This window comes from Trichechus manatus, unplaced genomic scaffold (genome assembly GCF_000243295.1).
Source record: "Trichechus manatus latirostris isolate Lorelei unplaced genomic scaffold, TriManLat1.0 scaffold00075, whole genome shotgun sequence".
In the NCBI taxonomy this organism is placed as follows: domain Eukaryota; kingdom Metazoa; phylum Chordata; class Mammalia; order Sirenia; family Trichechidae; genus Trichechus; species Trichechus manatus.
The window spans coordinates 11,117,884-11,130,507 of record NW_004444011.1 but is presented as its reverse complement, the minus strand read 5'-3'; the positions used below and the strand labels follow the sequence as shown (position 1 = coordinate 11,130,507).

General features: G+C 38.8%; 1 protein-coding gene across 1 annotated transcript in view; it reads left to right on the top strand.

The window, feature by feature from the left end:
- The first annotated feature begins 4,725 nt into the window (after positions 1–4,725).
- The window catches only part of CACNB2 (calcium voltage-gated channel auxiliary subunit beta 2), a 128,776-nt gene continuing 120,877 nt past the window's right edge, over positions 4,726–12,624 (top strand). Inside the window, exons 1-2 of the mRNA XM_023735083.1 lie at positions 4,726–4,746; positions 9,071–9,190. Coding sequence (XP_023590851.1) covers positions 4,726–4,746; positions 9,071–9,190 — 141 coding nt within the window. The remainder of the gene's footprint in view (positions 4,747–9,070; positions 9,191–12,624) is intronic.

Here is a 12,624-nt window from a genome sequence, read left to right as displayed (position 1 = left end):
TCTGGTTGCTCTGTCCTGTGTTCTAGTCTTAGCTTGTTATCTGATGTTACTGATTTTCTAACCGGAGGACTCCCTTTAGTATTTCTTGTAATTTTGGTTTGGTTCTTGCAAATTCTGTAAACTTCTGTTTATCTGGAAATGCCCCAATTTTGCCATCATATTTGAGAGACGGTTTTGCTGGGTATGTAATTTTTGTCTGGCAATTTTTTTCATTCAAGGCTTTATGTATGTCATCCCATAGCCTTCTTGCCTGCAGGTTTTCTGCTGAGTAGTCCAAGCTTATTCTTATTGACTCTCCTTTGTAGAGGGCTTTTGTTTATCCCTAGCTGCTCTTAAAATTCTCTCTTTACCTTGCTTTTGGCAAGTTTGCTTATAATATGTCTTGGTGACTTTCTTTTGGGATCTACCTTATGTGGGGTTCAATAAGCATCTTGGATAGATATCTTCTCATCTTTCATGATATCAGGGAAGTTTTCTGCCAACAAATCTTCAACAATTCTGTCTGTGTTTTCTGTTATCCTCCCCTGTTGTGGTACTCCAATCACTCATAGATTATTCCTCTTTGTAGAATCGCACATGATTCTTAGGGTTTGTCATGGATTGAATTATGTCCCCCTAAAAATGTGTGTATTAGTTTGGCTGGGCCATGATTCTGGTATTGTGTGATTTTCCTGTATGTTGTAAATCCTGCCTCTATGATGTTAATGAGGGAGGATGGGCGACCGTTGTGTTAGTGAGGCAGGACTCAGTCTGCAAGATTGGATTGTGTCCTGAGGCAATCTCTTGAGATATAAAAGAGAGGAGTGAGCAGAGATAAGAGGGGGACCTCATACCATCAAAAAAGCAGTGCCAAGAGCAAAGCATGTCCTTTGGACCCAGGGTCCCTGTGCAGAGAAGCTCCTAATCTGGGGGAACAATGATGAGAAGGCTGACAGAGAGAGAAAGGCTTCCCCTGGAGCTGACCCCCTGAATTTGGACTTTTAGCCTACTTTACTGTAAGAAAATAAACTTCTCTTTGTGAAAACCATCCACTTGTGGTATTTCTGTTATAGCAGCACTTGATGACTAAGACAGGGTTTCTTCATTTTTTTTAATGCTTTTATTTGACTTTTGCTCAAGTAAGTTGGTGTCAAGTGCTTTATCTTCAGTCTCACTAATTCTGACTTCCATTGCCTCAATTCTGCTTCTATGACTTTCTATTGAGTTGTCTAATTCTGAAATTTTATTGTTAATCTTCTGGATTTCTGATTGCTGTGTATCTGTAGATTGTTGCAGCGTGTTAAATTTGTCATTATGCTCTTCTCTAATGTTTTTAATTTCCTGTATTGCATGTTCTGCATTTTGCCTGATTTCCTTCCTGATATCTTGAAGTGTTCTGTATATTAATCTTTTGTATTCTGTCTCTGGTAATTCCAAGAAATTTTCTTCCTCTGGAAAATTTCTAGATTCTTTATATTGGGAGCTTGCTGATGCCGTCATGGTCTGCCTCTTTATGTGATTTGATATTGACTGTTGTCTCTGAGCCATCAATAAGTTATTATATTTATTTATTTTATGGTTGCTTACTGTGTCCTAGCTTCTTGTTTCATTTTGTTTTGATATGCCCAACTAGGCTGCTCGTGTTAGCTAGCTTGATTATTTGTACCTTTGAAGCTCTAATGTCCTGTCATCTGATGGTTAGATCTGTTACTAGGTATGTGAGCCCAAGAGTCCGCCCACTTCTTCTGTATGGATTCAGCTCAGGTATCCAGGTATACAGCCACCAAGTGTGTGGTACAGGTTCTCACCTACAGTCCTAGACAGGCATGGGTGATTGGTCTAGGCATAGGCATCTGGCTGCAGCAGGGGGACACACTCTGAGCAAGACAAGGGGCTGACGGCTGCCCCCGCTAGTCCTGGCGGAAAGCCTGTCCCTGTTCCCTAGAGCACATAGGTGGTTGAGTTTCGCAGCCGGACTATGAGCACCCAGTGCTGTTGGCTGTGAGAACTGGGGGGCACCACTTATTCTTGGGCCCCTATCGCAGGTGGCTAGGTGTCATGGGCAGAGCCACCATCCTCAGGCCCCTGATGTGGGTAGGTGAAGTCCCTGCTTAATGGGCAGCGCAGTGTCAGATGTCATGAACTTGCCACTTCACAGCTGAAACAGTTAAAGTTAGACTTCAGGTATATACCCTGTTGTACTGCGGTAATGAGGGCCTACGTTGTTGAATTGGGCCCACACAAGTCTATGCAGGGGGAAAGGCACTCAAAGTCCATGGATCCCTTATGCCTGTGCCTAGGCAAAGCAGCTGTGCCTACCCTGAGTTCCTGGCCTAGGGGAGTTGGCAGATTATTTTTCCCCCGTTTGTTACTTTATTCCCTCTCCGAGGCCAGGAGAATGGCTCAGGGCGCATGACGTTTCCTACTTTGAGCCTAGGGGCCTCAGCAATTGCTGAAGATGTTCTGAACCCAGTGCAGAGCAGGGAGCGAGGAGGTAAATGGGAGAGAGGGTTTTCCCTAAGGGGGATGTTTTTGAGCAACATGGTAGGCCAGATGCAAATACTTATGTTTCGCTGATCGAGGGCTGCTTCTCACTGGTTCTGGATGGCCAAGTAGACTTTCTGCCACTGGATCTCTCCTGGTGTGGAAAACGCCTCCCGAGCACCGCTGCTTGCCTCCCTCACCACTCACCCTCGAGCTGATCCGGGCTGAAGGGCTCCAGCTCCCGCCGGGTCAGGTCTGGCTACTCCTTGCTGCTTCTGAACCATCTCTCCCTCCCCCTGCCACTCAGTCCGATTCCTCACCTTTGCCTTTGATGTTCAGGGCTCCTAGATTGTCATATATAATCGGTTCACTTGTTTTTTCAGGTCTTTGTTGTAAGAGGGACCACCGGAAGCGTCTGACTACTTCGCCATCTTGAACCCACCTCTGATAACATTTTTTAAGTCAGTCTCTTCCACTAGAATATCAATTTCCATGATGCAAGGAATCTTTAATCTTTTTCACAGTTGTGGTCTCAGCCTTTGGCACAGTTCCAAAATCTTAAGTATGCAGTAAATACATTTTTTATTTTAATGTCTTCATCAGTACCCATTATTGCTACAAACGTTTATAAGTTTTCTTATGCTATTGATAAAATTGAAACTAACATTTTAACTTTGACATAATCATAAAAGTATCACATATATATTGCACATGTTTGTTACCATCACCTTTGTTAATATTTTGACATTAAGCTCAATGGTAGGCCAATGGCATTTGAGGTTTCCACTTCTGTATGAACTTGAATAGTAATGACATAACATTTGCAACCTTTGTCATTTTTTAATTTTTTAGAGTCAAGAGCTCTCATTATCAGTGAACAGCAATTAAATTATAATGAAACCAATAAAGCCAAAACCCATTGCCATCAAGTCGGTTCCGACGTGTAGCAACCCTGTAAGGACAGAGTAAGACTGCCCCATAGGGTTTCCAAGACTGTAATTTTTATGGAAGCGGACTGCCGCGTCTTTCTCCTGCAGAGTGGCTGGTGGGTTCGAATTGCTGGACTGTTAGCAGCCAAGTGTTTTAACCACTGTGCCACCAGGGTGCCTTAACCAATAAAGCAGTGAGGTAGCAGTTCAGATTTCTTAGGGGCATCCAGATCTCTTCTCAGAACAAAAGTTATTCTTCTAAACTGTGAAAAGAGATCACAATATGAGAAATAAAAGAATTACCTCCCCTACACTCCCGCGGCCAGCAGACAATAAAAGACAGAACCCTTTCCCCTTGGTCCTTGGCCTCAGAAGTCTGTTCCATTTTGCTTTACTCCAGGAGTGTGGGTCTGACAAGTTTGGCAATGGGACGTCTGTCCCATGGTAAGTTAGGGGAAACGGTTGAAATCAAATTTGCCTTTGGGTTTGCATAGTCCTATTCATGAGGAGGTGGTTTGAAGTCTTGAAGATGTTGGACAGGTCATAGCTTTGTCTATAATCAGGGTATCCTTGGGACACTGTGAGAAATTGATTTCGCCCAAAAGTATTGATTTAGGCTTCAAATGAAGATTTCCTACAGAAGTGGATGACCCAGTTTGGAATGCAAGATGCTACTCCTGAGTAGGCTTACAACTCTTACCCTTTTTACTTTGAAGGAGAAAAATATAATAACGCTTAAAAAAAAACTGATCCTGGAAATATATATATGACCGTGACAACAGTAGAGTACAACATCAGAAAAACAAACTTTATAAATATATTAGGCAGGTAAAACCATTTGTTAGAAGAAAAGGGTGATGCTTTATTACACAAATATTCAACACAAAAGTGGGAACAACAGAAATTAAAGGGCGAAGAAAAGTGTAAGTTAATCAAGTTAAAATTAACCTTCCTGTAAGGTCGCTATGAGCCAGAATCAACTCAACAACAGTGGGCTTGTTTTTTTTTTTTTATATATATGTAAGCAAAGATCGCAAATTCAGAGTGAGAAGTCTAAGGATAAAATTAGAAGATCCTGAGATGAACTAGTGGTAGACATTGCGTGCAAGCTGCATTTTGGAACTATGCAATTAGGAATAACAATATTAAGATGGAGAAAGGGAAATATGGTTAGCTGAAAATGGGATGTATCTACAAGGACAAACTCTACAAAAAACCAGCTAATCATATTATAGGAACCAGAGAGATCAAGGGTACATCTTGTAATGAACCAATTTTGGAATTATGGAAATGACTGCCAAGCTGTTCCTGACTGAAGACTACTTGAGGCACGATGACCCAGAAAGTCCATATGGTACCAAACGCAAAAGCTTAATTAGATATATCACTTCTAACTGTCTAAGTCCACATTCCCAGAAGGAAGGAGATTAATTGTAATGCACATGTTGGGAGGATGATTTTCAAAAATGCTGAAACTCTGGAGGCTGAAGCATGGCGCTATTTATTTAACAGTGGCTATTATAGGGTCACTATGAGTCGGAATCTACTCCGTGGCAATGGTTTTGGGTTTATCTTTGGTTATGAGAGTTTAAAGTGTCTCTGTCTTTCTCTAGGAACCCTGGTGGTGTAGGAAACCCTGATGACGTAGTGGTTAAGAGCTATGGCTGCTAACCAAATGGCTGGCAGTTCAAATCCATCAGCCGCTCCTTGGAAACTCTATGGAGCAATTCTTCTCTGTCCTGTAGGGTTGCTATGACTTGGAATGAACTTGACGGCAACGGGTTTTATTTTTCTATAGTAGGTGCATATGACTTCTATAATAAAAACTACTTGGAAAGTATACACTACTATAGATACAAAAAATGAAAGTAATTTGGCTCCTTCTATAAGCAACACTGAAAATCAATTCATAGTCATACTTTATATTGTAAAATAGTCAAAGGTTAATAAATTGTTGCAAGTAATTAGAAACATCATCGCCAAAAGTCAATGTAGAGATTTTTTTTTTAACTGCTTAATTATTTAAACCTAGAAACAGGTCTTAAAATGACTGTCCAAGGTAAAAGCTATATTTGATTATTGGCATAGATTTTTAAAATGTTCTTTTGTTTAAAAGGGAATGAGATCAAACAAAATTAAGTGTGTGCTATGTTTTTTCCTGTCATTATGGGGTTTTTAATGACAGGAACTTTGTATTAAGGTATGACCTGAACCTTTGACAGAGTGATTAGGTCTAGAATGCCACCACTGGCCACAGTGGAACCTTAGGCCCTTTGTGGGGAATAATTGTGCATCATGGTAATTTTCTATTTGGCTAAAACCAAACCCATTGCCATCGAGTCGATTTGGACTCATAGCGACCCTATAGGACAAGTAGAACTACCCTGGAGGGTTTCCAAGGAGTGGCTGGTGGATTCAAACTGCTGACCTTTTGGTTAAGAGCTCGGCTCTTAACCACTGCACTACCAGGGCTCCTCTACTCTGCTACTCCTTCTAAAAGAAGCTCTTGTGAAGATTAGACAAACCCTATGATGTGTGTCTCTGTAGAAAAGCTCATTTCTCTCTTGAAATTTTGCTTGAGCAAAATATTTCAATGCATTTTCTATCCCTCATGCATTTTGCATTCACTTTATAACAATATAAGTAATCTATTAATTTGGAGCCCTAGTGGCAGAAGTTGTTAAGCGTTAAGGCTGCTAACCAAAAGGTCAGCAGTTCGAATCCACCAGCCGATCCTTGGAAACCCTATGGGGAGCAGTTCTACTCTGTTCTATATGGTCGCTATGAGTCGAATCGACTCAACAGCAACGGGTTTAATTTTTTTTAATTTATTAATTTATATTGTTGTTGTGTGCGTCGAGTTGATTCCGACTCACAACGACCCTGTGTACAACAGAATGAAACACTGGCTGGTCCTATGCCATCCTCACAATCGTTATACTTGAACCCGTTGTTACAGCCACTGTGTCAGTCCATCTCACTAAGGGTTTTCCTCTTTTTTCGCTGACCAGCTACTTTACCCAGCATGATGTCCTTCTCCTGATAACATGTCCAAATTATGTGAGACGAAGTCTCGCTATCCTTGTCTCTAATGAGCATTCTGACTGTACTTCTTCCAAGACAAATTTGTTCGTTCTTCTGGCAGTCCTTGGTATATTCAGTATTCTTTGCCAACACTAATCTGGTCCTTGGTCATTAGTGTTCGATGTGTTAAATAACTTTATGATACCATAATTAAGGTGCATTTGATCTATAGCTTTCATTTTGAAGCCCCTATTCTGTGCTATTGTCTAGGATTTGTGTCGTGAAGATTGATCTTAGCCCTGAGGAAGGGAGGAAAGAAAAAAGGAAGGAGGGATAAAAGAAAAGGAGGAAGGAAAGGAAGGGAGGGAGTTTTTCTTAAGAACACTTTTATTTCATCTGCATAAGATTATTTACAAAATAATCTCTACCACATTCAAGCAAATTAATACAGTTTAGAGTGCAGTAATAGAAGTTTATGTTTACTTCAAGAATCTGGAAGTGTGTATTTTAAAAAGTATTTTCATTAGTACAGGAAATTAGTAACTTTAGTATCATTCCCTTTCAAGCCTCAGTTACCTTATCTGAAAGAAGAGATTGAAATTATTCTACAAATCTTAACTCAAGCTAATAAATCAGCCAAGCTTTGAAATGCCTTCGTGGTTTTGTTATATTATCTTATAGCACAAAAGTTATGTTATAGTACAGTGTTATATTGTGCTATAACAATCCACACTATTATTTATTCCAGTGACTTTGTTTCAAATGGTAATTTCTCAGTTGGGGGGCAGTTCAAAGTAATTTTGAGCTTGGTTAAAATCATTACTTTAGAGAGCTGTATTACTTTCATGTCTTAATTATTAAATGGACACATCTATCCCTTACATCTTATTTGAGAAGTCACAAACAATAAAGAGCAGTGTTATATGATGGTTGGTGAACATTAATTGATTTTTGCCATCCAATGTTGTATAGAATATCCATTACCTATGAATTGTCTCTTGACTAAGATATACTTTTCTGTAGCAGCATATTGGAAAGTGATCATTCAATGAAAAGATTTCATGGTTTTTCTTTGATAGAACATTTCAGCTAAAACAGAAAGATGACAAACATATACCATGTGTCCGTTACTATAGAACCGAAAGACCTTTCCAGCTCTTTACACTTCAGATGTAAAATGGCAATTTGACATAGACTAACAGTGTGATGTGAGCATCTGCGTAAAAAGGCTACACATTGAGCATGCCCAGTGCAATGAGTGCGTCCTCCTCCCTCCCCCTCCAGATCTCTGAAGATAAGGCTTGAACTTTGCACTTGCAAATGTCACTGCATACATTTTGCACAGGGTTTTTAAAGGTCCTTTTACAACTAATTTCCTTTAATAATGCAAGAGCAGGGAAGGTTTAACGTTTACGGTAGTAAAATGCATTAAGTTTAGAATGAGTTGCTGCCTTTCTTTGCATGCACTTGAAGTGTTTATTTTTAAAGAATAGAAAGCATTTGACTGTTTGTTCTCATCCGCCCCCCTGCAATGGGAAAATAAGAGTCCACTTGAATTACAGTCCTCCGGGGCAGGGAGTGAAAGCCCCGGGGGCAGAAGGGGACAGCAGAGAGGGGCTTGCACAGAGCATGGCTAGGAAAGGAGCCGGGATTCTCCAGGGCTCGGTGGCGTGCACATGCCTTCTGAGGATCTGTGCCCGGGGCTGCAGCTGCGGACAATAAAGGCGCTGTCTGGCTAATGAAGGCCACCTGGATCAGGCTTCTGAAAAGAGCAAAGGGAGGAAGGCTGAAGAATTCTGATATCTGTGTAAGCTCCAGGGTTTTCATGTGGGGGAGATGTGATTTTGCCGTTGCTTCTGCTGTTGTTGCAGTGAGTGAAGAAGGCAGAGGCTGGTTTGATTTAGTTAATATGATCATGATTGTGAGAGAGGGAGCTCCGGAGATTCCTATAATGTTTTGAGCTCCTTTTCCTACGTTGTGATGGATGGCCATATGAAATATCCCAGGCGGGTGTTTTTATAGACGTCTCTTATTCTGTATCTATTTGAAGTATTTCAGAATGTCTTGCTTAAAGACTGAGTGAAGCTAGCTGCTAGTGCCTTATAGATTTGTCTTAGAAGATACCAGGTGAATAGAAAGGTGCCTAATAAATGGTTTTTAAGATGAAAGTGGGAGTCATATCATGGTAGTGGCACTTTGGAGACCTTCAATTTATAACTCATTAGCCTTTTTTTTGTTGTTGTTGTTAATTATTATTGTCAGACTTATCTTCTTTCCAGTGCTGAATACCTGCCTTAGTGTGTAGATCATTTTTCTGGAAGCTATCCTTGAAACCCGTCTGTGCCCTTCAGCCCTGCACTGCACCATTGAGTTGGTTTAATATAAAAATAACTTGTCTGGCCTCCAGAAAGGATAGCAATTGGAATCTGAGGCTTGGAAAGGAATGGTAACTTGGTAGCTAGAACTGTCCTGTTGTTGAATGATCTGCAAATACAGTGTGATTTTGTAGATAGTTTACTGCAAAATGGATTATTTTGTCCTCTTTTCAGGGATTTATAGCACAGACTAGGAAGCTAACTGCCATGCCAATGAGATGTTTCCAATGAAAATGCCATAAACTGAATCTATTTTAAAATACATATTGTCTTCTCCAGGGTTCGGCAGACTCCTATACCAGCCGTCCATCCGATTCTGATGTATCTTTGGAGGAAGACCGGGAGGCAGTGCGGAGAGAAGCAGAGCGACAGGCCCAGGCACAGCTGGAAAAAGCAAAGGTAAAACCATCTCTTCCCTGCCAAGATCTTTCTTTGCAAATTGTGCTCTGACCTGCCCATGATGACCACCTGTGGAAGTTTGTCCTAAAACTTGTGTTTGGTCTACGAGAGTATTCCTTTGTCAGGCTTAAAAGAGGTCTAAGAAATGGGACTGTTTTTTTTTCCTTGCTAGAAAAAGGGAGTGAGATACAGAAGAGTCATCTTTAATTTTATGTTGTTTTATCCAAGCAACTTGTTTCCATGAATGGATTATTTATTTGCACACACAAATAAATCCTGAATTTACAAAGGATTCCTGAATGTTTGAAGGGAAAAACTACATCTTATAATAAAATGATTTGGTTTCATTTTTCCAGTAAACTGTATCTCCATTTTAGAAACAACAAAAACTTTTTTCAAGCTAATGTTTATTTTCTCATACTTGGACAGTTTTCCCCCCAAATTTTACTCCATAGGTGTTTTTTAATAGTAGTTTCTTGCATTAAAAAAAAAATGGATTACATTATGCTTTTCAAAAATAAAGCAATGAAGGATTTTATTGATCGAAAAACAATTCCTTCCCTTGGAACACCTTCTTTTCCATCCCATCATAATAAACTGTGTGTATTTGGATGTTGTTGTGTATATTGAGTCTATCCTGACTCATTATGACCCTATATGACAGAGTAGAACTGCCCCATAGGGTTTCCTAGGCTGTAATCTTTACAGGAGCAGATTGCCAGGTGTTTTCTTCTGCGGAACCACTGGATGGGTTTAAACCACTGACCTTTTGCTTAATAGCTGAGTGCTTAACCATTGTGCCACCAGAGCTCCTTGTGTATATAGGAGGGTGCTGGAAACCAGATGTGAAATATATAGCTAATAAATTTAGTTCAGTGTGTGTTTCGTTTAACTAATTGTCATGATTTGAATACTTTTTTCTATGCAGTCTTTCTGAATAACAGCTATTTCTAAAGCATACACTGTTGTTCGTGTTTAAGGTACCTTGGTTTGTGTGATACGCAGTAACTTCTGAGAGAATATATTTTAACAAGGTTGTTGGTTTTCACTTGAAAGAAATTACTGCTTTGAAAAGAGTAAGTACTGTGTTCACCTGCTACAAAATAAAGGTAGCATTCGAACATTTCTGCTGGCCACAAGTTTGCAGTGTAGTTAATATATGTTGCAATTTGGAATCTGAATTCTACATTCTATATTTTGCACCAGAGTGCAAAGAAGAGTCAAGGAAAAAAAGAAAAAGAAAAACAGTTTATAGTCCAGAAATAAAATTTTTCTATTTGTAGCTAATTTATTCTTGTAATTTTCATATACAAAAATTAAACAGATTCTTGGACTCATATCACAACCCAATGCATCGTAGGCTTGTTTTTCAAAGTCTTTAGTTATCCAGTTGGAACATTTTTATCCGACTGCTTGTTATCAGTCATGGGTTAGTGACACTAGCTTTTCAACCTAGTGTAGCTCAAAATGTTGATCCTAAATCAAACCATGTTCATGTTACTTGTCATACAGACTAAAAAGTTTATAGCTATAAACAGTGTAGGAGATGAAAGGAAATGTGAATTTAAAACAAATGTAAGATAATTGACGGGCTGTTTTCTACATCTAGTGAAAATAGTTTGTTGACATCCATTTTCCTTCTTTATAGTTAGGTCAATATCTTAAATCTTTGATGTGTTCAAATAAGTTACATTTGGGCAAATTAGAATTTGAGTATGTTCTGAAAGGAGATAGAAGAACGAAGATTTAAGTTTACTTTATGTTTCAATCATGGTTTGGTAGATTTGGTTTATTACTTCTGATATTCTTGAGGAAGGAATACAAAAAAGGGATTGTGGACAGATAGTTCCTCATTATTTTATTTATCCCCCTCTGCCAGTATATCATCATGCTTTTTTGGGACCTGTTTTCAAAATGAAGCCTTAAAGTTTAAAAATACATGAATTCATCTTTTATTTTAGGCAGTGAAACACCTTGCACATGCATTTTGGAAGAATCAAAAGTTTTCTACGTGTATTTTGTTACCCTCATAGCATCCTTCAAACAGGAAGTGGGTGCTTTTACTTGGTGATCCTATAGATCCTATATAATAAAACTGGGTTAGACTTCAGTAGTGCTTCGAGATCCTAGTACTATATAAACATGAACTACATTGTCCATTAATTGCCTTTATAATATGTGAAATAAAGTGATTAGCAAGTAGTGAAACTAGAGAAACTGCCTTCAGAAATAGTGGCCTTAAAAAGGTTGTATAATGAGGCACTCTGTGTTTCCAAGAATAAAACCCAACGTTCTTCACCACTTTGTTGCGTTGTCTCTAGTAACCTGTATGGCGAACAGAATTACATCTTAATTTTGAAGGAAATAAATATCAATTGATGTGACCTTGTTTTCTAACTTTTGCTTTCTGATTCCAAATGAGTGTTTTGATCTTGTTCCGTTTTGGCATATCTTGCAAATCCTGCCTAGTTTAATTTGATGCTTTTTGATATTGCCTTAAAGAAGTAATATATGAATTTAATTTATTCCCATATTAAAAGTTTTAAAAAAAGTTTTATTCAGATATAATTCACATACCACACTCTTCACCCATTTAAAGCGTATAATTCAATAGATTTTAGTATATTCGAAATTGTCCAACCATCAACTACAAGCAATTTTAGAACATTTTCATTGCCCTGTACAAAAGAAACTCTGTGCCCATTATCAGACACTTTTCTCCCCAACCTCTTCATCCCTAACAGCTAATTAGCTTTCTGTCCCTGTAGATTTGTCTATTCTGGGTATTTAATATAAATAGAATTGAATAATAGGTGGACTTTTGGAACTGGCTTCTTTCACTTACATAATACTTTACAAGGTTCATCCATATTGTAGCATGTATCCGTACTTCATTCCTTTGTTATTGCCAAATATCATTCCATTGCATGCGTATACCACATTTTATTTACCCATTCATCAGTTGATGGATATTTACATTGTTTCCACTTTTTGTGTATTGTGAATAATGCTGCTATGAACATTCATTTACAAATTTTTTTGTGGATGTATGTTTTCATTTCTCTTAGGTGTATACCTAAAAGTGGAATTGCTGCATCATATGATCATCTTCTTTTAATTGAAAGACTATTCCCCTTCCCCTGCAGCCCATTCTTCAAAACCGATCCCTTCTGTCCTATAGGCCGAGACTCTGAGTTTGGAGATCTGGATGTGGTAGGGATTGGAGCGGAGATAAAATAGATGTAGTGTGTATTAAGCCTATTGTTCCCTTGTCACTGAATGTCTATTATATCAAAGAAATTGTATTAGGCACAATTGAAGGGTAGGAGGGACTGCAAAGCCAGATCCACAAAGATAAACAGGCAGATATTTTTTTCTTTTTTTATATAAGTTCTTTTTTTTATTTTTATTTTTTGTACCTTAGATGAAGGTGT